At 42.0% G+C, this 26,942-nt stretch overlaps 2 protein-coding genes across 2 annotated transcripts; one reads left to right on the top strand and one right to left on the bottom strand.

Moving 5' to 3' along the window:
- The first annotated feature begins 443 nt into the window (after positions 1 to 443).
- On the top strand, positions 444 to 15,506 carry susd5 (sushi domain containing 5). The gene is made up of 7 exons (XM_072674462.1): positions 444 to 506; positions 1,423 to 1,706; positions 2,658 to 2,692; positions 7,131 to 7,305; positions 11,161 to 11,270; positions 11,872 to 12,060; positions 12,640 to 15,506. Exons 1-7 carry the CDS (start codon positions 444 to 446, stop codon positions 14,199 to 14,201), a joined length of 2,418 nt encoding a protein of 805 aa, XP_072530563.1. The 3' UTR covers positions 14,202 to 15,506.
- Positions 15,507 to 19,358: 3,852 nt separating this feature from the next.
- crtap (cartilage associated protein) lies at positions 19,359 to 26,681 on the bottom strand. The gene is made up of 7 exons (XM_072676179.1): positions 26,172 to 26,681; positions 24,092 to 24,241; positions 23,338 to 23,509; positions 22,461 to 22,589; positions 21,676 to 21,821; positions 21,468 to 21,551; positions 19,359 to 19,692 (listed from the first exon to the last, which is right to left on the bottom strand). Exons 1-7 carry the CDS (start codon positions 26,622 to 26,624, stop codon positions 19,642 to 19,644), a joined length of 1,185 nt encoding a protein of 394 aa, XP_072532280.1. The 5' UTR covers positions 26,625 to 26,681; the 3' UTR covers positions 19,359 to 19,641.
- Positions 26,682 to 26,942: the final 261 nt, after the last annotated feature.

The following is a 26,942-nucleotide window of genomic DNA, read 5'->3' as shown; positions in this document are numbered from 1 at the left end:
TAGCATTATTTGTCATGCCAGTAAAGCACCCTGAGGTGATTTGGGGTAATGCTTTTATTGTTATTTACTCCTGTACAGTACAATCAAATTCTTCTTTTCACAGAGTCCAGTTTACAAAGCTGGAGTCAGAGCAGAGAGGGTTAAGGGCCTTGCTCAAGGGCCCAACAGTAGCAGCTCAGCAGAACCAAGTATCAAACCCACAACCATGTAATCAGCCAGTGTACTAACTATAAAACCACCACTGCCCCTCAAATGAATTCAAATTAAATAATGTGTGCTATTTTTATAATGATTTGGCATTTTACTTGACTGTCATGCCAATACATCTGACTTGAACTTGAGTGAGCGTGAGAGTCTGAGAGACAGTGAGAGGGAGAGAAACAGTATCTGAGAGAGATAGAAAACATGTCTGAGAGGTAGAGCAAGAAAGGGTCTGAGAGGAAATGCAAAAAAAGAGTCTGAGGGAGCTAGAGAGTCTGAGAGGTGCAACAAGAAAGAGTGAGAGGGTGAGCAGGGAAGAAAGTCTGGGAGAGATAGAAAGAGTCTGAGAGGGTGAGCAAGAAAGAGTCTGAGAGAGACAGAAAGAGTCTGAGAGGGTGGGCAAGGAAGAGAGTCTCAGAGAGATAGATAGAGTCTGAGAGGGAGAGCAAGGAAGAGAGTCTGAGAGAGATAGAAAGAGTCTGAGAGGGTGAGCAAGGAAGAGAGTCTTAGAGAGATAGAAAGAGTCTAAGAGGGAGAGCAAGGAAGAGAGTCTTAGAGAGATAGAAAGAGTCTAAGAGGGAGAGCAAGGAAGAGTCTGAGAGGGTGAGCAAGGAAGAGAGTCTCAGAGAGATAGATAGAGTCTGAGAGGGTAAGCAAGGAAGAGTCTGAGAGGGTGAGCAGGGAAGAGAGTTTGAGAGAGATAGAAAGAGTCTGAGAGGGTGAGCAAGGAAGAGTCTGAGAGAGATAGAGTCTGAGAGGGAGAGCAAGAGTCTGAGAGGGTGAGCAAGGAAGAGAGTCTGAGAGAGATAGAAAGAGTCTGAGAGGGTGAGCAAGAAAGAGTCTGAGAGACATAGAGCCTGAGAGGGAGAGCAAAAAAGGGAGAGATAGAAAGAGAGTCTGAGAGACTCAGAGAGAAGGGGAGTGTCTGAGAGAAAGACAGAATGTCTGACAGATAGAAGGTGTCTAAGAGAGTCTCAGAGAGAGAAAGAGTGAGTATGAGTGAGGTTGAGAAATACTGTCTGAGATCTTGCTTTCAGACTTTCAGACTCTGAGAGAGAAAGTCAGAGAAAGTCAGAGAGAAAGAGTGAGAGGGAGAGCGCGTTGCTGCAGTTGGTCAGCAGAGGCTGAAAGCACAGAATCCCCAAACATGACCAGTATGGTCCTGACCCCCCCCCCCCTCACTTTCTCTCTGAACGCCTCCTGTGCTCGCTTCGCTCTCAGTATGACGTATTTACTGACAGCGCTGTGAGAGTTTTCGCACGCGCTCTCCAGCAGCTCGGTAATGCAGAAAGTGCGCTGCTCGTGCCCGCGCGCATGAGCTTATCCTCCTCGCGCACCGGTATCTCGCTCTTTCTGTCTCTTTCCCGCGGAGCGCGCGACGTCTCTCCATCTCCACTCCACACCTGCACCCTCTGCTATGGGACATCTGAATGGTCGAGCGCTGCTCCTGCCCTTCCTCCTCGCGCTCGTGGCTTGGTTCAGCGCGCGGCTAACGGTCGCGGATGGTGAGCCTCTCTATGTCTCTGTTCCACTGTGTGGGTTAGTCCTGTGAATACACAGGAAAGTTAGTTGTGTGTGTGTGTGTGTGTGTGTGTGTGTGTGTGTTTTATGTATTTATCTCTGTTTTATGTATTATATTTATGTCTGTAATTATCATTTAAAGTCTTATGCAAAAGTTTGGGCACCCCTGGTCAACCTCTGTAGTGTAAATGAAAAAAAAGTTCACATCCTCAGACACACACCTGCACATTCAAAGAATGATTAGAAAGAAAGAATAATAACAGTTTATTTTAGTGGGGCTTAATTTACATATTGTAAAATAAATCTAAAATTGGTAGAGAAATGCTTATTATATCATATTATATCATATTATATATAAGTGTCAGCTTGTAGATTTAATTGTAATTGTAATTCCTATTGGTTTTCTACTGGTTATTATAATAATATAATATAATAATTACTATTAATCAAAAGGCTATATATATATATATATATATATATATATATATATATATATATATATATATATATATATATTCTCATCTAGGAATCAGCACTGTTTTCGCTGGGACGCCCAGCTGTACACTGCTGTCCTCCACCTATAATTCAGGCTTCATTTGGCCCTATAAAGAAAACAGAATGGCTTTGGCTAGTCTTTTTGACCTAATAGCAGAAAGCATTTTTGGCCTTTAGTGTAGCCGCATCTAACTGCAGGCCTGGAGCACTACAGCCCTGCAGTGTTTGCTTTCTCTTCTTGTCTCGTCTCGTCTCTTCTCTCCTCTAGCACACCTGATAGAATCACCAGTTATGATTCATGTGTGTTAGGAGGGTTATATGTGAGATAAATCTGCAGTGTGTCCTCCAGGAGTGGAGCTGGGCCACCCTGCCTCAGCGTTGGTGATGTCTAATTATGATCACACATAGCTGCCTCTGTTTGCTCTGTGTCAAAATTCCAGGCCGATGCTGGCAGCCATGGCCGAGAAGAATGTTGGTTTATGGGGCTGAGACACTGGGAAATGTTGTCTGAGAGTGGCTCAATGTTGAATATTGTATTCTGTTCCTTCCTTTTTTAACCATATTCCTGAATAATTCGCTAACGAGTTGAATCGTCTGAATCACTCAGACTGAATCACCTGAACAGTTCAGTTTACCTAAAACTACAATAGTTTTGTGCTGGTTTAAGTTGTAGCTCTCCTCTAGAAATCCTATCACAGTCCATTGAGGCGAGCCACATGACTGCGGTACATAGGTTTGCATGCAGTTAAACCTAGTTTAATTAGCTTATTTTATTTTCACACAGAAAACTGAGAATTGAAAGGCGGAGAAAATTGCAGTAATATTTTAATAATGTAGACACCAGATTGACTACAGCCTTAGTGGGTATTTAAGTGCCTCTTAACCTGGTAACACGTTTCTACCGTTCAGGTGTACTTTTTCACTACAGAATCTGGTCTGGGTCCCAGACTGGGAACCACTATCTTAGTGGTGTAGTTTTGGCATCAAGTCAATGTGCAAGTAACACATAATGTAATGTATTACCATAAAAGGTAGCAATTACAACGCCCTTACAGAAAACTCTGCTCAGTCCTGACACCTATCATCACATCCACATCACAGACATTCAGTCACTGTGGCATTTAACAGCAAAGAAAGAGTGATGACGGGCAGTTGAGTATTACTCCATGATTCAATGGCAAGTGACTTCATGTTAGACCGCCTGCCACCAGCCAGCCACATAATCTGAACTTATCTGATCTATCTGTCTGTCTATAGTTGGACAACTAGAACTTATAGAAAGCCCATAGAAAGAAGATTTTCCTGGATTTATGATGTCACAAAACCACCACTGTTACATATATCGGCCTACTTAGGTCTGAGACCTCATTCTTTCTAATATTTGATAAGAACAGTTATTAGCTATGACTTCATTTTTAGCCACATGCATTTATACTTGGTAATCTCCTGTCAGTTTTTGCTGGTTAGGATGGAATTTGCAAATTCACTGGCAATTATTACTGGTGTTTAGGTGGTACTGGGAGGCGTTTTGGTTATCGAATGAGTCTTGTAGAGACGAATGTGATTACACTGCTATGACGTGGCTCAAATGTGTCTCATCCCACCTCCTGAAGTAGTTTGAGTGATCAGATTTGTATCTGGTTTAAATGCATAATTTACATATTGTAAAATAAACTTTTTTTCTAGTTGTGCAACTATAAACGGACAGATAGATCGGTTCAGATTAGGTGGCTGGCCGGTGGCATGCATCTTGGGTGCATTTATACTGGAATTTAGATATGGCTTGGCCTTATCCAGATACTCAAGATGTATGAAGTGACCAAGTGTAAACAGGGTCTAATTCATTTTTCAGCATCTAGGAAAAAAGCTGAGAACATGTAGTTAACAAGAAACAACACAGAAGACTCAACGGCTAAATATAATAAAAAAGGGTTCGGTTTTTAGTGAGTCTACCTTTACCTTCATTACAGCTTCCGTTGTACCTCCAAAGTTCAGCCTTACTAACATTTTCTGATTCTCACACAAATCAACCCAAACCCAGTCAATGATGCCGAGGTCTCGTCTATTTGTTGGCCAGTTCATTGTCCTGAGAACACCAGTATCTTTGCTTAGTGTTGAATGAATGTCTTCCTAATCAAGAGCAAATCAGTAACTTTAGATGTTGTTATACATGTGAATGGGTGACACCGGGACTAGCATAGTGGATAACATCACTTTCCCGGTGGCAGACTAGGGTTCAATTCCCCGACCAGACAAGTACACTACATACACCAGTAAGTCCTTGTGCAAGACTCCTAGCTCCAGCAGCATTCACCAACCTGAATGTAACATAATTCAAATGTAAATCTCTCTGGATGAGAGCATCAGATACATAGAATTCCATACATGTGAACACTAGCGTCCTTAAAAGAAAACATAATAGCAGAGGCCTTCAGGGACACCTTTAACTCACTGCTTTTAAGAACAGTCGGATGTATTTAAAGTGGCAGCAGGATGCACAAAATAACAAGTAAACAAATTAGATATTGATAGATGTGATATTATTGTGTATTTTCTTGCTTTTCTGACTTCCAACATCACACTGGGAGTAATATGGGGAGGATGTGCCCACCCCTGAGAGAACAAGGTCAATTGTGCTCTCTCTGGCTCTGGCATTTGATGGCAAACAACATGGCCTGGGATTCAAACCAGTAATGCTTGTGGCAGTGCCTCAGTCCACTGGACCCCTCGGAGCCCTTTGGTGGCTGTTTTGACAGGAAATGTAATAAGCAAAGTGTAACCTTTTACACAATTCTGTATATCAGTCTCAAAGGCACAGTAATAAAAACACTGTTTTTGTAAGGCATAAGGAAAAGGTCATGTAAAGATATAAAAAAACATTGGACAGCTAGGTGGTAGATAACCTATTATAAGTGGAAGAAAAATGATACAAAAAACATGCACTATGCACAAAGTCTGTGAAAGTTCATGCATATTAATCATGTAATTACATTGATCATATTAATCAGTTTGTTGTTAGAGACAACCATCACTGCTCACTTCACCACTTACTTCATAGAATATAATGTTAGTGGTCACCAGTCAAAGAGCAAACCATCCGGAGCTGATGTTTTGGCATAGATTTGTCAGAGGGGTCAGAGGAGACACTGTTCGAATGGTTCACCACAGTGACGGCCTCCAGCTGTTATTTTAGTCCTACGTGTGAAACAGTGACTAAATGGGAAAGTGATGTTGAAGCTGGTGGGCGTTTGTGGCAGTTTTTGTGTGAATGTTGGCTTCTTTCAATCAGTGAGACAGTGTGCGAGTGTGTGTGCTGGTTGGGGTGCGGTTGCGGAATGGTGCTGACTGTGGTGTTTGTGTGTATATGTGACTTCATATTTGCACCTTGGAGTCATGGGTCCTGTTTGGAGCTGATCTTCATTCCTCTTCTTGTTCTTACCTTTTGTTTGGCGTCACGTAAGAGTCCACCCTGCCTCTAAAAATGCAAACACCCCCTTCCTGCTGACACACACTGTAACAGCTAACCTCATTTGACTTTACTAGCTCCTTGATATGTCCTTCCTCCATGTATGCTTTACTCACTTACTCACTCTCTATTGCTTCAGATATTGCTGGAAACAGGAATACAGTTTCCAGATTATGCTGTTAAATAATCCAGTCGGTTACGATACATTAATTGGACAGAAGTATTGGGACATCTACACATTACACATACAAGAGCTCTTATGACATCCCGTTTTAAATTCGTAGGCATTAATATAGAGCTGGTCCCTCCTTTGCAGCTCTAACAGCAGGTTTGGAGCTTTGCAGTCACTGAGTCAGCAGAGCTGGCCACTTTTATGCACTATGCGCCTCAGAACAGGGCAACCCCGCTCTGAAACTTTACATGGTCTGAGACTTTTTGGCTGAGTTGCTGTGGCTCCTAAACACTTCCACTTTTCAATGATACCACTCACCTCTCACCTTGAGGCTAAAGTACATTTACATTTATGCCATTTAGCTGACGAGAGCGACTTACAAGGTTACTCGTATTACAGAGGTGGGCCAATGCAGTGTTAGGAGTCTTGCCCAAGGAATCCTGCCCATTGCCTAGATTGTGTCACACACACACACACACACACACACACACACACACACACACACACACGTTATGGTGATCACATTTATCAAAAGTTTCACCGGATAGTGTTACTGTCCTTTGTGTGACTTCTCAGCACAGTATGCAGTTAGCTAGCTGAAGAGATTGTAGACAGTCAGCTACAGGGTTAGCTTCTAGACTAGCACCTGATCACTTCCCCGGGTTTGCCTCCTTCATGCAGCTCTTCTAAGTCCCTCTTTTGATGTGTCATTACCTCTAGTCCCATGTAGTCCAGTTCATTTTCAAAGAAGTAGATGTTAGAAAGAGGAGATGGTAAAAGCTGGTTCTGCTAGGGATTTACCCCAGCACGAATAACTGCTCGCTTCCAAGCTGTAGCTCCTTGCTTGCTGAAAAAACGCCTCAGAAAAAGCTACAGTTATGAAGCAAGCAGTTTTCTGGCGGTGATGTTTGTGCCTGTATCAGAAAACAGACTAAAATAGATTCTCCTGAAGTGGCCAACAGCAGCGTTTCCTCTTGTTGGCCCTTTGGCCTTCTACAGTGGGCTAGCGTTACCATTTAGCCTTCTTAGCCTTACTTTCATTGTCTCCCTTAGTAGCCATTGCTTTTAGCCTCAAAAGGCTTTTACTATTGGGCTGAATGCATGTGAATTTTGGTGGCAGTGCAGTGTACTGAAATCTCATTATTCAGCTGTGCCAATTAGCACAGAAAAGAAAACTAAAGAAGCTAACTTCAGACAAACACATCATGACTGATTGAATGATTGTAAGGAAAACATTAATGTTAGCCTGAACTATCGCTTCAATCCCTTTCACAGGCCGGGTCTTCCTACTGGAGCTGAGGAACGGCTCAGACGCAGGCTATGAAGCAGCTTCGCAGGCATGCGAGGTTCAGGGTGCACGGTTGGCATCGGGAATGGAGCTCCGTCATGCTGTGGTGGAGTGTTCCTTCTCTGCTTGCGCACAAGGCTGGCTTACTGGTCCCAGCATCGGGTAAGAGGCCCCGTCACAAACACACTCACTCTTACACACCTATTACATCTCTTCATCATAACCACAGCAACTGAGTGTCTGAGAACAGCAACAGCAACAAGATTTGAGTGGAGGAGAGAGAATATGTTTTGTGAATTCAGGTAGAAAGTTTCTATTTGCACCTCAGGCATTCCGGACCCTGGAGGGTGGGACCTGGAGCGCTGTCACAGAATACATTAGCACTTCCTCACTGCTGGTGCTATTCCACAGTTAATGTATATTCCATAACCTGAAGACTCAAATCCCTACGTTATTATCACATTCACTGCAACTGTGTTACTTCTTGAGAATTGTAAACTACAAAAACAAACCTTGGAACCTAAAACCCCAACTGAACAACCTGCCAGAAAGGATTTTTAACATTTTTTGGCTTCACTTGTATTGCTCTTTAAATAAAATTGTACCAGAAAAGGGTTCCGTGGATCAGTGTTGTAGAAGAACCACTTTTGGGGGATAGTTATTTTCAAGCAATTTTGTAAAGGAGAGGAACATGTGTGACAAACCTGTAAGGAACCTCCACATGATGTACATTGCCTATGAAAATTATTTTTCATGGGTGTCTTTGGTGGCCTCCCTCACCAGTTACGTTTTTGCACGGTCACTCAGGTTATGAGGACGTCTTGCTCTAGGCAGATTTACAGATTTTATGTGCCATATTTCATCCATTGCTTAATGATGAATGTGACAGAACTCCATCCAGTGACTTACACTCTTCAATAACCTTTTCTCTGAGTTGTGTGGACTGTTCTTTTTTTGTCTTTATGGTGTATCTGTAGCCCTGGAATACTGATTAACCAGTGACTGGACCTTGCAGACAGGTGTCTTGAGGACACATGTACTGCACTCAGGTGATCTCAATTACTCTAGCTAAGTATATTAGCACCAGTTGCCTAGACCTATGTTGAATTAGGTCACTGATTTTATATCAATGATATATTTTAATTTTTTGTAAAAAAATAAGTATATATAATAATAATATAGTATATAGTAATATAGTAATAAGTATAAGTAATACTTAAAAAAAGAATACTTTTTTATAGTAAACATACCAATGAAAAATGTAACTGTATGTCCAGTACTATTAAGGAACCTTATTCAACCATGTCAGAACCGTAATTCACTTTAGCCTATGAAGCAGTTCATGTAAGCTAAGCATGTAGAATGTAAGATTATGCATGTATGTGGTGGATGTGACCTTGTGTACCTTTAGCTGAGTCGTATCTGTGAGTCCACCCAAAAGGAATGTCAGTCCAATTAAATTACATACAGATTCATCACAGATGGCTCATAAATCTCACATAACCCGCACACAAATTGACCTTTAGGTGACCTCTTAAGCATATTCACAGCAGAATTCAGGTCCAGTAATAAGTGAACTTTGTTACCTTTGTTTCCAAGGTAACTTTACTCTGTCCCGAGAGGATCCTCATGTGCGGTCCCCATGGTTTTCCAACAGTCAAACCTTGACACCCCCTTGCACATCCACACCCAAGTGCACGTGCGAGCGCAGGCGCACAAAGATTATCTCCATTTCTGACTCACACTGTTGTAACAAGGCAATGTTACAATGTGGGATAATAATGTGCCACCAGTCTTTTAGATCTCTGTCATTTAAAGATGCAATCAGTTGTTAATTATATGTGAACAAAGCATTTCCACAAACCATTACTGACACAAGCACTCATTTCGTTGACGTTTTGCTGAAGGTAGCCATGGTAATGGTTACTATCCGACTAAGGACATGTTATCAGCCATTATCTGCTTTTCTCTCTCATACACGTAGGCTACACTCACAAAGAGGAACACACAAGTTGGACAGAAAATGGGCCCAAAATTGGAAACTGTTGGGTTTGGTTACACTATTAAGAATTCGGTTGTTCAATTTTAGATTTCCTCCTTTATACACTATATGTCTGAATGTCTGTGGACATCCCTTGGGCACCATGCCTAATGCCAGGTGTGGGCTAGAGGGGTATAACACCACTCCCCCCCCCCCACACCCCAGCATTGAGCTGTGGAGCAGTGGAAGTGTGTACTCTGGAATGCTAGCTGGTGCTCCATCCAATACCATCTAAAATCTTGGAGTAACTAATGCTCTTCTGTCTGAACACAATCAAATTCTCACAGAAATGCCCCAAAATCTAGTAGAAAGCCTTCTCTGGACAGTAGAGACAGTTACTCCAACAAAAGCAGGATTAACTCTTTTTAGATACCCTTGATTTAAGAAGAAACAATGAAATGAGCAGGTGTCCCAATACTTTTGTCCTTATAGTGTATTTCCATAAGAAATAATATTCACGGGTTGTTTTTTGTCCAATTTGTATCCACTAAGCAGTCTCCCCTAATCACTGCTAATGTGGAGGACAAAAGCCAGAGCACGTCTCTAAATGAGTGTGCATTCTGCCACCAGATAGTGTAAGCTTCTGATGGAGTGGCAGTGTGGCACTCAGCGCGAGTGGTTGAGCAGAAGGGCAAGGGCTTAATCATCTCTATTCTGCAGGCCAGATCAGCTTCTGGTAGTCTTCCCTCTGATCCATTCCTGTTCTTCTTGTCAGCATAAGATACATATAATGATACATAAAATGGAAATTTTCTTATTATTTTTTTACATATTTTGAAAATATCTGCCTCACTGGTAAGAGTGCTTGGTGTTTGATCACAGAGTTGTGGGTGTGATACTAAGGATTAGGACAAAAAGTAGGTGTGCCCCGTAAATACTGGAAGAGGGCATAAGACGATTTAGGTTGAACCAGTGACTGTAGAAAACCTGGAATGCCGTGCTTTCATATAGAAATGAAGCCAAAACCGCGGGCTCAGAGTGGCTCAGCAGTCTAATGTTCTACCACTATGGCCCAGTTGCGAGTTCAAATGCTGAGCCATGCTGCTTTGCCTTCAGCAGCCGAAGTCAGAGAGAGCACAATTGGCCATGCTCTCTCTGGGTGGTAGATGGTGCTCTCTCCCCTCATCACTCTTAAGCGATGTTGACCAGCACAGTCGTCTGTTAGCTGGTGCTAGTGAAGCTGGGGACCTCCGGGTGTGTCAAAAAGAAGCGGTGGCTGGTTAAGTCCTTGCCCTTCTAATGTTGGGAGCATCACTAGTGCTAGGGGGAGCTACAATCAGATGGGTTATTTGGCAGTACCAAATTGGGAGAAAAAAGGACATTTTTGACTAACAAAAAAAGAAGATAAAAGAAAAAGAAATAAAGCCATAGCTGTCCACCATGTAGCCAAATTTGCTTCTCCCAGACCAAGTGTTTCAGATCGCCCTCATTGAGTTGAACCCTTGATTTTTCCCCTGGAAACCCAGTTTGTCTGTCAGGTGGAATGTCTCAAAAGTGCAGTTCATGTTCAAGTTCCACTACAACTCAGCTGCTTCATGAAAACAGAAAGAAAGGTCGCAATGCAAGTCCTGCAGACAATCTTCCAGCCAAGGCTGTCAATCACTTCATTCCTCCTCACTTAACCCCGCCTTCATACGATATAGAAGAACACCTAAGGTTGGAATTAGACACTGGGGATGAAAAGACAGTTTAGAGGTGGAAAATAGGCTGTTTTCTCATTCAAATATATGGGGATGGGTGGAGCTATACATCGTACTGCAACCAGCCAGTAGAGGACCTACACCAGTGGTGGCTTCACTTCTGAGAGACGTTGCACTGTCCATGTTTTCTACGGTCACTGGATTGAACTGACTAAGCATATTTTACTGTGTGGAATAAAAATCAGGATATTTAACTCGGTCTGTGTACAAGTGTTACTCAGTGCACGTTTACTTATCCATGTACCTCTAAATAGTCTCTCTTTTGCCTCCTTGCAGGACCACAGTGTGCAGGAGCATGGCTGGGAGCTTACGGGCCGTGAACATGCACGTGGAGAATGTGACTGAGACATCTGAGCGACTGGCTGCATTCTGTGTGAAAGACACTGGTCAGTTTTTAGGCTTGCAGTGAGAGAATCAGGGCAGAGAGGAATTAAAAACTCTACTAAGAAAACTGAATTGAATTTGGCTGGAATGTTACAACCAGTAACATGTTTAGAGACAGCTTGTCTAGTCCCTGTAGGAAAGCACTCCTAAAATAATTGGACTCTCTGGGACAGATAAACATATTTAAAACTTATTGGCACCATGCCTAATGCCAAGTGTGGGCTAGAGGGCTAAAAGCACCCCCAGCATTGAGCTGTGGAGCACTGGAACAGTTTTCTCTGGACAGTGCTCCATCCAATACTTTTTTGGGATGAGTTGGGGGTCACTAAATGCAATCAAGTCCTCACAGCAGTGCACCAACATTTAGTAGAAAGCTTTCCTTGGACAGTAGAGACAGTTACTACAACAAAAGCCCCTTGATTTACCCTTGATTTTAGAAAAAATAATGAACAATGAGCAGGTGTCCCAATACTTTTGTCCATAAAGTGTAACTGCCTACAGCAATTTTTCAACATTCATACATGCTGCATTCGTCTTAATGCCACTATTGCTCTTAATGTCCATGTCATTACTTATCTTGTCTTCTTCCCCATCACGTTTCAGGGGCTCCATGTGGGTCTCCCCCTTTGTTCCCCAACACCCATCTGCAGGGCCAGACAGGGATAGAGTTGGGTGATGAGCTTCTGTATGCTTGTAACCCAGGATACATGCTGCCTAATGGAGAAACAGCCTTCAGCCTGCTGTGTGACAGCTGTGGAGAGTGGTATGGTCTAGTGCAGCTCTGTGTCAAAGGTAAGAGGATGTACAGTACTGGCACAGCTGTGATATAACACCTGGACGAGCTTGACAGAACACATTTTAGGGTATAGAAGGTTTCACTTAGGTAGTAGTACCTTTTGGCATTGTTTTAAGGGTTATAGTAACTATATGCCAACAGTAATAAATAAACAATAAGTGAAAGATAATGAAGTGTTTCTTAAACCTGGTTCTGGGGTACAGCTGTTCTGCATGTTTTAGTGTTTTCCCCCTGCTGTAAGACACCCTGTTGACATCAGGAAGGGCTGTTAATTTGCTCCTTAGTTAATTCGAGATTGTTGGAAGCAAGATATTTATAAAACAGAGGCCATGAACCCTCCTGGAGATCTACCTTCCTTGAGGTTTCACCTCTGATGCAAAGTATTTAGATCGATCAGGTGAGACTGATTAAGGTTAGAGCTCAATACTGGATGAGGTAAGTGACCACTGCACTAAAAATGTGCAGGGAAATGGTACTCCAGGACCAGGATGGATCATTGCTATAATCTGGATGGTCATTGCTTTAACCAAATTTGAGAGGGATCCTTTGTTCAAGTGCATTTCATTGTATTTCAGATAGTGCTGAGGCTTTCATTGACTATGAGGACAAGCTCCCTGATGACCATCACCTCTATGAGGGCCTGGAGGAGGTGCATCGTGTGAGCCTAACGCCTGAGGTCACTAATAACGAGGAGGGAGAAGATTCTACGCCCGAGCCTGAGCCAGATAAACCAGTAATGGCAGAGAATGATGAGGGAACTGATGAGGAAGATCCTGGAGTGTCCATAACAGAGCCCCCAGTGTCTCAGGTCAGCCAGAAGCACATGTTCTGGTTCCCTTCAGAGGCTTTCCATGAGGAGGAGCATCCCTACGTCTCTACAGAAACACCCATTAAAGCTCCCACCCAGGATGAGAACTACATCACAGCCAAAACAGATGACAGGCAGCCTGAGGCTGAGATGACCGCAGAGGATGATGACGGAGACACAACTCAGCCTGCAACTGATCAGCCTGTCAGTCATAGTGTGGGCAGCACAGAGGAATCATGGCTGGATGGGTACCCTGTTCCCCAAGAGGAGGAGAAAGCAGGACAGGGGTCTACAGATGAGGCAGAACCAGGGGTGGATGCTGAGAGTGACCACTTAAAGGTGGAGGAGTTTGAAAGCGTGACCGACAGCCCTGAAGAAGCAGTTGTGGGTGGGGTAATTCATGGCCACCACAAGGAAGGGACTGAAGGTGTGTCAGAGAAGCCTAAAGTGCAGGACGAAGAAGACAACGAGACCAAGGCCGGGACTAATGGCCCTGAAGAGAAGCCTTTTGGTGGAGTATTTTACGGCCATGAGGAGACATATCACAGAGTTACTGATGCACCTCGAGGAACATTTCCTGATGGGACAACAGATCTGTCTGGAGGAACCCACTTTTTTACAGAAGAACCAATAGCAGAAGAGATGGAAGGAGAAGCCAAAAGACCAGTGGAGGTGGAATCTAAGGATGTGTCTGACAGATCTAAAGAGATCTTTCATGGTGTTACTGACACGGCAAATGATATTGAGATGAGCCCCACTGCCTTCACCAGCCTCACTCAGATCACAGCCAGCCTTGATGACACAGTTCTCAACAAAAGACCAGTGCCGTACACCCCTGGATCTGCACCTGAGAATGTCAGCACCAGCCAAGAAGGAATGGGTTTGGAACACCCCGTCACACCTTCAGGCATGGTGCCTCTGGACACCACACCTACTCAAGAGGTTCACATCATTAGCAATGTGGCCACACCCACAGTTAGTGTCTCCTGGGAAACTAAAGACCTTGGCCACTTCCTGGAGCAGATTCCGACCGTAGAAGGCGATGTCTCTGTTGAGACCCATGATAATCGGAGTGCAATGGAAGGAGGCACAGATCGTAGCCTGGATCACAAAGAAAAAGCTGAGAATGGAGCTTGTGGGGTAGACCCTTGCCAAGTAGCCGGTCGTGGGCCGACAATTGCGGCCATCATCGTTGGAATAGTAGCAGCGCTTGTGGGCTTGGCCTTGGGAGTGTGGTGTTACAAAAAGAGACAACAGAAGAGCTCTCACTATCAGCTCAATGGAACTAATAGACAAACGCAGTGCATCGAGCTTCAGCAGACTGTGTAACCAAACACACGCAACTCACACAAACACCATTGCTGTTTGAACATTGTGATCTATGTGCACCTACATACACTAATCTGCACACAGTTCAGGGACCCTGGAGTCCCTGAAGCTTTAAATCTCTACACACTAGGAAGTGCGATGGCAGTTAGACGTTGTGTTTTGTGCTTTGTTAATACATATGTCTGTTTTTCGTACTTGCTTTGCAGTGGCATTTTAATTTTAGTGTTGTGCCGATCTATATTTGATGCCTTATTGTTTTGCTAGATTAAGTTTGTGAATTTTAATTGCATTGTGTGGACTGCATTTAAGAGGCTAGGTATGGATCCTTGGCATGGAAGGGGTCGTTTATGTGTTAACACAACTGTCGATGTGTATGGGCCCGTCTTCTGTGAGTGAGTGTGACTGTGTGAGTGTGAGAAGTGTTTCAGAGGATATGTGAGACTGAATGCTGGAAGTCTTCGTGTTACACATAGGTGTTAGGTCCAGTTTGCGTCTGCAGAAATTCCGGTGAGAGGAAACAAAGATGCACCTGAACGCCAGTGTTTTTTAAAATTTAGCTTAGCAATCTATGTGGTAATCTGCAGTAGTAATAGTCACAGTCCAATATCATATAATAAATGTGTTTGTATAATCTGCATTAGAACTCATAGAAACATATAATAATGTTCAACCAACCCCCCAAAAAGCAGAATATCTCAGTATACTGTGACCGATACATTTTAATTACACTAAAAGCAAATACAGAAAAATTGGCCTGAACAGATACAGATAGAAAAGAGGGTGAGTATGCCTCAATACCCAGTGCACGTCCTTGTTCCTCACTCTCTAAAAAAGGCAATGTCTAGGCAGTGTTTAGCCAAAATTGCACCTTTTAAACAGCCTGTTCAGACACTGTCTTTACTTCCTCTGCAAAAATCTCCTTGCAATATTGACTTGCAAGAATCACTACAGCATTCATTAAAGATTATGTTTGTGAAGACTTCTGGCTTAGATAACCACCAATAAGTCCTTATAATTCTAGCTAATTATCTAAGACTGTCCCACAACGCTGTCAAAGCGTGCTGCTCTAGTGTATATTTATAGGTTAAGGCTGTCTAAATGAAGCAGAAGTCTGTTTCAAAGCACCATATCAGAAAATGCTCCCAGCAAAAGTATATTATTTTGATATTTTGAACTGGATAAGTAAATATATTTTGATAGCCTAAATCAGTTGAGGTTTTAGGTCTTTATTATATAGGTCTTGAATCGCCATTTACTTTTTGTAACACTAAAGCCAATAACTAATAGCTCAGATTGTATAATGCACTCGAGGAAAACAGAATTATCATGAAAAACACATGAAAACATGAAAAAATCATGGGTCTGCTCATGTGCAGAGCTGCTAAGTAGCACATATTGCTTGACAGAACAGGTGCAACTGATTAGTTAGCGGACGCTACTTACGTAATGATGTTTGACAACAGGTGTGTACCTGCAGTAACACATTGGTTAGCTATTTTAGGCTGTGTCCCAATTGAGTACTACACACTAATACTATAAGGTACAGACTGTACACTAACCTTAAAAGTGCAGGTCTGGCAGGACAGGGCATGATTATAATATTAGCACACTACCCTGTTGTCTACTAAAATGAAGTGGAGTGTTGAAATGCCAACATACGTCACTGTACGTTCTCCAGCCACTGTTGCCACTGTATTAGTATTAGTAATTAGTACACAATTGGGACACACCCTTAGCTTTTAAAACAATGCTCCGAGGGAGGGCATTTGCATGCTAATCTGCTTACAATGAGCATTGAAGTAGCCAAAAATATGTTTATTGTTATGACAGAAAAGCATAATGATAAATTAAGAAAACATTTAATGCTGCCTTAAGATTAGATTTTTTGTAGACAGCATATTTAAGGTAACTGTAAATAATAGGGTATACAGACTGACGTTCTGTTTTCAACAGTAAAATAGTTTTAGTTATTTTAGTTTTAGTTACGTTAACTTAAATATGTTTGTAGTATTAAGACGTACACGTGGACTTAAAGTTGTACTAATTTCTTGTCTTCTATGTTGTATCTATGGTGACAGACTCTTACCCTGAGGAACAGACAATTTTAATCAAGTTACAGTAATGACACATATGTTGCCCAAGTTCCCTTATTGTATTGACATGATGTTCTTGCTCTGGCAGGGAATTGAAGCCTCATCTGCCTCATCCACTTACTATGCTACATCAACCCATGCATAACAATAAAACCGAACAATGTTTATTTAAAATTTTCAAGTAATTTTACTGTTACAATGGGGGTTACAATTAGGATGAGTTGTTATTTGTTTATTCATGCTTTTTTTTTATACTTCATGTAATCAATTTGTAAATTAACCAGCAAAACAATGATTAACATGTTCTAAAGTTCTCCAATGAAAATCATACCCAAATGTTGGGATATGAGCCAGACTTATGTATTCATTTTTCCCTCCGTTTACAGAGGGCTAGAATCATCTCCCTCATTCACACTGTTCAAGAATCCTCTCCTCCATTTACACGGTTCGAGACTCGTCTCCCCCATTCACACAGTTCTAGACTCGTCTGCTTCATTTACACGGTTCTCCTCCATTTACACAGTTCTAGAGTCGTCTCTCTCATTCACACTGCTCTAGAATAGTCTTTACACGGTATTTACACGGTCCTAGAATAGTCTTCCTCATTCATACTGCTCTAGACTGTTCTCCACTGTTCACACTTCTAGAACTGATGATGGTGAAATGTTCTCCATCTTTTATACTGGATAAACTGACTTGTCAGTTCTTAGGGTAGAACAGTACAAAGCCAACTGACAGAATCCTCAGTGTGTTCTGGGCTGTTCAGGACCTGACTGTTAGGACTGTTATGTCTTAAGTGTACTCGTCTAATCCTATTAAAATATGATGTATGAAAAAAAAAATATAGTTTTGGTTTCATGATTATTATGCTTGATTTATATAACATATTTACATAGTATTAGGTATGTCTTAACAGTCAGGATTCCCTTTAAAAGACACCACTACCAAAGACAACTGTTCAGAAATATGTTCTACAGGTTAATTCATTGAGGTTTTCAGTGCCGATATGAATTTACCCATAAATATTTTCATCGCAAAATTCTCAGCACCCACAGTCGGAGAGGACGCTATGTACTTGACACTGCCTTGTCATTCCCAACTGGTTGCTAGTAATGGAGGGAAGAATTACGCTCTTGAATATTATTATGATTATTATTATGATTATTATTATTATAGTACAAAACCCTGCAGTTCTCGTCTGGGTGTGCCTTTTCACCGTGGTTTTCCTGGTATTTTTGTTTCATGTATGAAATGACACCTACAGTCATCTACTTTCTAATCTGACCTATTCCCTTCTCCTGAAGGTTTCTGTGATGTATTAGGATTTTATAGGTGTGGTCAGTGCATTATATTTCATGGGTCAGATGCTTTAATGTGGTCATTGGAAACAGCTGAAGACTGGTGTGGTAAACTAACTGAATGATTACAAATAAAATCCCATCACTTTAGGAATTCTTGCAGAATTTTGTTCTTATTTGGAGTATTTGGAGTGTGTGTGTGTGCGGGTGGGTGTGTTTCTGCGTCTCTGCTTAAAGCAAAGATTAACATGGTCTTAGCAGGGAATATTTGGTGCTTTCGTACTTTTGACCACTATGCAGTGTTTGCTTTATACATGATTAGGACATTATTATTATTATAATTATTAACAATAATAATAAATAGTACAATAAAGTACTGAGTAAGAATGTCTGTAGTTGCATTCAAACACACACACACACAGAGACTAAAAGGAGGAACAGAGGCTCATTTAAAGGTGTTTGAACATGGAGCATCTGTGCAGTTTATCACACCATAGTAGGAAAAGTTCACAGAGAGAAAGAGAAAGAGAGAGAGGGAGAGGGTGAGAGAGGGAGAGGGGGGGGGGTGAGAGAGAGAGAGAGAGAGGGTGAGCCTTTGAAAATCATGGGTCAGTGTTTCAGCACAGACCAATGAGAAGTGTAAGAGTGTGTGTGTGTGTGTGTGTGTGTTTGGGGAGGGGGGGGGTCGAAGTCCACATTTAGACACTTAAAATTCAAGTGTGAGCGTAAGATCCAGTGTTTAGTCTTTTTGCTGTTAAATTTAGCCAGGGTACTGAAGGGTGTGCACTGCTAATTTTGTGCACAAGTCTAGGAATTTCATGCCTGAGCTCACACTGTGGTATTTTCCAATAACAGCCTTAACAGTCCTCTGCTGGTTTTAGCTACATGACATCATTGCCAGGTGAAAAACTGTCAGGTTAATAACTTTGTAATATAGACAATTGCCAATAAAATAGAACTCTCTGGAAAAGATAAACATTAACCAGTTGGCACCATGTGAAATGCCAGGTGTGGGCCAGAGCAGGTATAAAGTCCCCAAGCATTGAGCTGTGGAGTAGTGGAACTGTGTTGATGGTTGTTGCTCCATCCAGCTCTTTGAGATGAGGTGAAGTGATGATTATCCAACACTGTGACCTCACACCTCACTGCTTTTGTCTCTGAATGCAATCAAATCCTCACAGCAATGCTCCACAGTCTAGTAGAAAGCCTTACCTGAACAGTAGAGACAGTTACTCCAACAAAAGGAGGATCAACTCTTTTTAATATCCTTGATTTCAGAACAATGAATGAACAGGTGTCTCAATACTTTTGTCTATAGAGTATACAAAAATATTAATAATTTCATGTGTCACAGCCAAGAAACACCCAGGGATGCGGCCAGGGATTTTAGGCCCAATGAAAACATATTTCACTGGGCCCTAGACCTTTAACAATTCTGCCAAAATACATACATTAATAAATTTAGGGCCATGTCAGTCACAGGCTAATTATGCCAACCAACCTGAGCATTTATTTATCAATATATGTTTTCAATTGTACATAATATGGAATATGCATATTGTCACTCTCACATAAAAAAACCTTGTATCTCCATTTTTATTGTTTTTCACTTTTTGTAAATCTGTGAATATGGCAGTTCTTTATATTTTGTAGAAATCGATCCAAAATTATATTGAATGAAATCTTTTTAGTTGCCATTTTTGCATGACAGCAACAATATACTTAGACACCCATCAAAATAAACAAAACAAAAGTGAAAGCAATAATTACAGAACTGCAGTTTATTATAAAAATTCAACAAATGAGATTCTTGGATTCCTCTCTCTGAATTACAGTGATTGTACCGTGATGGTGCATTGTACTAATGATTGTCAATGCATTTATGTGGACCATAAAGTTGGTAGATATAGACTGAAAAGGCCCCCTGTCACCTGAAATAAATACAACAAACATACTCACACTAAAAAATGCTCAGCGCTCATAGTTCATAGTTCTGCTTTGTCCTCACTTTTGGTTCTGTTATTTTCAGTGCATAAAACGCTCATTATTCTACTGCTCTTCAGCATCCAAGTACTCATCTAGAAACTGCAAAACTTCCCCCTGAAAGAGACAGACAGACAGACAGAAGGAGAGAGAGAGACAAAGAGAACTTTAGCTTCTGAATGTAAAAAAAAAAACAGTTTAAGAGACTGCTGCTAGAGGGCAGTGCTGAGCTAATGATGCCAAAAACATGAGCACATTCTGCCCCCCAGTGGCTAAAAGTTCTAAAAATTCTAGCAGGCAGCCCGCACCTCCAAGCAGTCATGATCTACCCAGCCTAACTTATGACTAAGGAGTGACACTGCGGAATCGTATGAGTAGCAAGTCCTCACTGCTTGCAGTTATTGATGTGGTACCTCTAAGTCAAGCTTGTAGAACCATTTTGGTGTTATATGTAATCATGGAGAACCATATATCATCATTTCATCCTATCATCATTTTATATCATATACAAGAATTATTTAACCAGTCAAAGAATCAGTAACCACTCTAATGGTTCTTTCCGTTCTCAAGGTTCTGTATAGAAGCATTGCATTTACTAAAGAGAGATCTTCAGCCTTCCAGTCTAGCCGTAGAGTGATCTGGGGCTTTTGGGTATTTTCAGACATGTTTGATTTTAGCAACTGAAAATGTTCATGAGTCCACCTGTGTGATATGCTCAGCAGTGTCACTGAAGGAGTGATTCCAGCAGCCATTGAGAGAGTTATGTAGAGAGTTGAAAAGGAGAAGGTGTGTGTATGGCATGTGTACAGTTACTTGTTGAGCTTTGGCAAATGAGCGAATGTCTTTATAATGTTTTTAATCCATGTAGCAGAATGTTCTCGGCACTCGATTTAGTTTTACATCTGTTAAATGTCAGTAAATGTCAGTTGTTAAAATGCTTCTCCAGCTTTCTCTTACTACAGAATAGAATAATAACTGTGTTTCCCAACCCCATATCCATCCACAGTAAACCTTTGTAAAAGCGTTTTCACCTTGGTTTGGTTTGTTTTCAATCAGGGAAAAATTTGAGTGGACCAAAAAACAACACAACAGACCATGTGAGAACGTTCTCTGTGATTATTGGTCAAACCTGCCTGGTGCGGGAGCAAGAAAGTGAATACAGGAAGAAGGTCCTGTGTGCTGGACTAGTGCGTATTTCTGTGCAGTTTAATGTGGAGCAACAGCAGAGATGCATTTCCTATTAGATGTAGTGATTATCTGGACAGTACACCAGGTTAACACCTGGCTATGGAAGCCGCTTAACTCATACTTGCGGAGCACCCCTGACAGTTGGGACGAATCAAGGTCAGATCACGTTCTCAAAACAAATTAACCGCTTCAGAGTTCGCTTGGGACCGGATTAAGACCACCTGTGTGATTACTGTATTGTGTGACCACCTGTGTGATTACTGTATTTACACCTGCTCAAACGAATCACAAACGAACAAATTGTTTGTGTCGCTTGATAACAGCAAGATTTGGGATTCTGTGTTGTTGCTCAGACTCAGTATGTGTGCACCACCCTTTCTGCCTTGAGATGGAACAGGGCAGGGGGGGGCGGTTATTTTTGGCCTAGGTCTGCTTTCCTGTGGTCGTTCCCTGTTGGTGTGGTGAGTGGTGGAAGAAAGGGAGAAAAGGGGGTGGAGTTGGTTGCCACGTTTGTTCGACATGAAATTTAACTGAGAAACAGGGGTATATAAGAGGCTTGAGGGACAGGAGAAAGAGTTTGGGGCATGGTCCTTCTCCCAAAATATAGCTATGTCATAACTCCAATATCTGTGTTAATAACTGAATAACAATATAATTATCTTGATAAATACGACCTATACACACGTGCACTCTGTTCTGCTCACCTCATCATCCTGCCGGATTTTCTCTTTGGCAAATTCTAACAGCTGCAGCTGGAGTATTGTCTGATTGTGGTACCGTGCTGCTTCCTGTTAACAGAACCATAAAAATCAACAAACCATTCAAAAATGGCGTTTTTGTTGTTATAATGTTGTTTTTATACATTAATTGTGTTTGTGGGTGCCAGTACTGATGAAAGTATGAACTGCTGACCGGTCTGGGTAGGAAGTCTTCCTCAGTGAGCCCCCACTTGTCTTTGTGGTACTTATAATACACCACATTATTCTTCATCACCTCATCATTGGGGTCAAAGAGGATGTAACTTGCTGCACATGGTACTGCATTCTTCAGGTCATTCACTGGGGACAAGATATCACACTCACATTAGCATGTTAAGGCTGTCCTAATATACAGTAGTTTGGGTCAGAGCTGGGGAACTTCAGTCCTGGGGGGTCAGATTCCTGCACAGTTCTGTGCTTTTCCTACTCAAGCACACCTGATTCAACTCCCCTGTTATACATTTACACTTACATTTAAGGCATTTCTTAAGGCATTCTTATCCAGAGCGACTTACAAAAGTGCTTTGCTATTTACCAAAGAAAAACCTCAGCTAGTTAGAATAGACTAATAATTTAAAGATACCTTTAGGTTTAGACACTACTAAACACAAGTCAATAAGTGAATTTCCCCACTGCGGGACTAATAAAGGACTATCTTATCTTATAAGGTGACCACTCTGCTATTCGCCCAAGTACTCTCGTAAGAGGTGGGTCTTCAGTCTGGGTTTGAAGACAGTGAGCAACTCTGCCGTTAGGACACCCAGGGGAAGCTTGTTCCACCACTTTGGTGCCAGGAGAGAAAAAAGCCTGGACGCTTGTCTTCTGTTTTATTTGTCAGGTTTTACAGGTGTGTTAAAGTAAAGAAACTGTGCTGGAATCTGTCCCTCACTTCCCCAGCCCCGGCCTACGGTGTACAATGTATGGAGCCTTTTGACTTACGTTTATAATAGGCAAACTGAAGGTAGTGATACATAGTTGCCACAAACTTCTCCACGACAAACCCACCAACAACTGGTGTCAGATCGCTCTCACAGCGAACCTTCTGTTCAAGAACATCTGTATAGTGATCTATAGACACAGAAGGAGACCAGAAAACATTTCAAACATTAAACTATTGTTATTAAGTTAGAGTGAAAAAGAAAAAAGGAAAAAACACAAACACTGTTTGTTCCATGGATTTGTTTTGGATTTAGTGACACTAGCAAATGTAATCAAACCCTGAGAAATTGCAGTTATTAATAGCAATAGCACAATATTGCCACTGATAACTGCAGTTTGTCAGGGTTGATAAAAATATTTACACTGATAACTGCAGTTTGTCAGGGTTGATAAAGAATACTGCCACTGATAACTGCAGTTCAAAAAAGGGATTAAGTGACAATGCACCAGTGAATATGATCAACCCTGAGAAATTGCAGTTATCAATAGCAATAACACAATATTACCACTGATAACCACATCTCAGTTGTAAATCTACTTAATGTAATTACTGCATCAGCAGTTCTTCTTTAGGATGTTTACCTCAGTGTATTTAATTGCTTTACTGCTGCTACTGCACTGATATGCTGTTGATGTGTTTCTGATACTCTGTTAAGAGTTCATTAATCTACAAAGGACCATTTAAAATAATGTGCTAGCTAAAACAACATTGAAACAGCTGCCTGATTTCCTGAGTTTTAAGGGTTAATGTGAAAGAAGATCACATCACCTAACTCTCATCATCTAAGATCTCATCCATTCTAAATGGATCTGATTAATTCTAATCAAGCTGATTTTACATGATTGGTACAGAAGAATAAGGGAAGTGTGAGCCCACCTGCAATGGAGGGGTAAAAATCTTTAAAGTCTCTGACTTCTCTGGACCCCTCAGAGGCAGCGATGCATTCATCATAAACCTTGAAGAAGTCTCGGAGTGCCAGCTCCATATCTGACACAGACGTACGGTAGTTATCACCATTATACGCCCGCACAGCGCGAATGAACAGGGCCTGTGGAATAAAACACCTCCAGTTAGGATCTCTTTTAAATCACTCAGTTATATCTTTCACTGGCACTGACCTATATTATAGTCAGTTTATGCTAATGCTTCCAGCGTCTTCCAGTTGAGTTACAACATCACGTCACGTTCGCATAAAAAACCTCCTGTCCTCATTGTTGTCTTTTTCACTTTTCATTATAAGCATAATCTGGCAGTTGTTCTTTACATTGTGTTAAAATTTTAAATGATGATGAATGGACCAATAGAAATGCTCCGAAATGACTTAATTCAATTCTTTTTCCATTGACTTCCACTAAAATCTAAAGGTATCTTTTTGAAGATATCAGGTGACAAACATATGAGGATGCTTGATCCCTAAACAGCTTGAACAAACATGCAAACCCCCACACACACTTGTGGCACAGCTAAATTCCTACACAGAAGATTAGAAGATTATGTTACAAATTCCAAAATAACCAAATCCTTCAACACACTTCAATACAAGCTCTTTCAATGACTTGTCCACAGGCACACGGACCGAACAGAACAAGTCCATAAAGGTGGAGAATAGTCTGCTATGTGTGTGTCTTACCTCATACGACTTGGTCTCCAGGTCTTTGATGTGCTCCTCAGCTCCTGGCAGACTCCTGTAGTAGTTCATGTTCCTCTGCATCATCTCATCATCAGGATGCTTCAGCAGGAAGGTGTGTGCCGCAGACACGGCCTTGGCCAGGTTATCACTCTGAAAAACACACACACACCAGTCCAGTCAGTCATCACATGTTCTTTAGCTATGTCTCTCTTAACTCTATTTCTGGGGATGCAGTGACTTGCACTATTTTACACAATCGCTGACCCAAGAACCTGATCCACCTCACAGAGGTACCAAAGGGCAAAGGACAGTAGGCTGGTTACCCACGGATGGTGTGTACTAGGGACTGGAGTTGAGAACCACTAATTTAGCTGAATATTGCTTCATTAGGAATTGGGAATTCTAGGTCTATGCTGATGGCCAATATTTTTCAGCTACACAGGCTGCTGATACTGGTTCCAGTGCTGATACAGAAATACACATAAAGAGTTGGGAACAGAATTTACACAGATCAGCCATAACATTACATCACATAACACCACTGACAGGTGAAGTGAATAACACCAATATTCTAAATATATTCAATATATTTACAGTGGCATCTGCAAAGGGGTGGATATATTAGACAGCAAATGAACAGTCAGTTGGTGAAGGTAACCAGGGTCTGGGTCAGAGCATCTCCAAAACAGTGGGCAGGTCTTATGGGATGATCCTAGTACGCTGTGGTCAGTATCTACCAAAAGTGCTGGTAGTACAATAAAGTACAACTGGTCAGAAAACCAGCGACTAATCTTGGTGCCAGACACCACAGCATGTCTTCAGACGTCTTGTGGAAGCCATGCCTTGAATGCTCAGAACTAATGTGAGGACACAAGGGGGGGGGGGGGGGGGGGGGGGGTGTGTTACTCAATATTAGGCACTAATGTTATGGCTGATCAGTGAATTTAATTTATTTGTAGAGGATCACAGCACATATTATAGTTCAGCATCCCCTGAACATTCTGCTCTTCTGGGGTTCAATGTATTGTTGATGTCATGCTCAAACCTTGTGTCTCCAAAATTGCAACTTTACAGAAGAAGGAAAAAATTTTCAATGGAAGTTAATGGCAATGGATTTTTATTTCAGTCATTTTGGAGCATTTCTATTAATGCATTCTTTATAATGACACAATGTAACAAACGACTGCTAGATATGATGTTTAAAAGTGCAAAAAACAAGGTTTTAAATATAAGCAATTAAATATACAATCACATATTAGTTTGAAACATTGGTCAAATTTAAACACCTAACCAACTTGCTGATTTCTGCTTGATTCCTGAATGCCTTTTTTTCATTGATTCCCAATCCTAGTTCTGGAGAATTCCTGCCCCACACATTCTAGTAATTGCCCAGCTCAACTTAGGAAGGGTTTGTAATTTTTTATATTTACTTGTCTAAACCATTCAAAGGTTCTTCACACTCACACATCTCTAACATGGTTCTTTATTGGAACCAAAAATGGTTCTTATATGACATCATTCAAAGAACCCTATGTAGCACCTTAATTTGTAAAAGTGTTACCGTTCCAGCACTGAGAACCACTACTTTATTCTGTTGAAAACAAAGGTGCTACAAAGGGTTCTTGACTGTCAATCATTTGTAGAAGCAGAGCAGGTCCAGCATTGCAACCCACTACTTTCCACTCTTAAAAATAAAGGTGCCATAAAAGGTTCTTTGAGCAATGCCAAAGAAGAACCAATATTGGTTCCATCAAGAAACATTTTTGTTAAAGAGATGTAAGCACGAACAGCCTTCTTCACACTCACACTCTCCACTGTGGTACTTTATGGAACCAAAAATGGTTCTTTTATGGCATCTCCTGAAGAACCATTAGTAGCACCTTTACACTGGAGGAGTTGAATGCGTGGGGCAGAGGATAGGGAGGATAGGGAGGATAGGGAGGATAGAGAGGTTACAGAGGATACAGAGGATAGGGAGGATAGAGAGGTTACAGAGGATACAGAGGATAGGGAGGATAGGGAGGTTACAGAGGATAGGGAGGATAGGGAGCCCCCACTCGTGCATGCGCGTAAGACTCACTTTGAAGTAGGCGAACTGCAGGTACTTGTAGGGCTCGCGTTTCTCGAAGTCCTCTATGGTCTCGCGGCTGGGCAGAGTCTGGCGGAAGGCAGGCAGGCCCTGTTTGCAGCGCTTCAGGCACTGCGCGCGCTTCATCACGTTACCGAAGGCGCGCAGCTCCGGGAAGGCGTCGAAGCGGCTCTCGTCGTCCAGGCGCACGGAGCTACAGTTGAGGTTGCAGAAAGCCTCGCTGTCGCGCAGCAGCCGGTACAGGCGCAGACTCACCTCCATGTACTCCACCGTCTCGGGCCACTTCTCCGAGCTGTACTGGTCCAGCGCGTGGCGGTACGCCGAGTCCAGCGGCATGAGCTCATGGCGAGGGAAGCTGCGGAAGCTGTACTTCTCATACTGAGCGAGAGAGAGCAGCGGGAGGGCGAGAAAGAGCAGAGCGAAGTACAGTGGACAGGAGGCCATTTTGGTATAATGGGAGAGTTTGGAGGAAAGTTTGGGAAGGAGGAGGAGGAGGAGGAGGAGGGCAGGGGAATGTGAGGGGGGAGGTGGAGAGGAGGCGCCCAGCTGGCTCTCCACGTCCTCACGGCCTACCCTTCTCCACCCTTCCCCCCCAGGCAGACTTAGCAGTTCACATCTGCACTGATTTGTCTTGATCTTATAAAACAGCCAAACACGACAAAGACAGTCTAAAAGACAAAGAAACGTGTGGAGTAAAGGAGGAGAACTGCTGTGAATCCAGCTGTTATAAAACATCAGGCCTTTTGGGACAGCTATAGTTTA

The sequence above is a fragment of the Salminus brasiliensis genome, chromosome 3 (genome assembly GCF_030463535.1).
Source record: "Salminus brasiliensis chromosome 3, fSalBra1.hap2, whole genome shotgun sequence".
NCBI lineage: Eukaryota > Metazoa > Chordata > Actinopteri > Characiformes > Bryconidae > Salminus > Salminus brasiliensis.
Note: the sequence above shows the minus strand (reverse complement) of the source record. Positions and strands in the feature narration are given on the sequence as shown.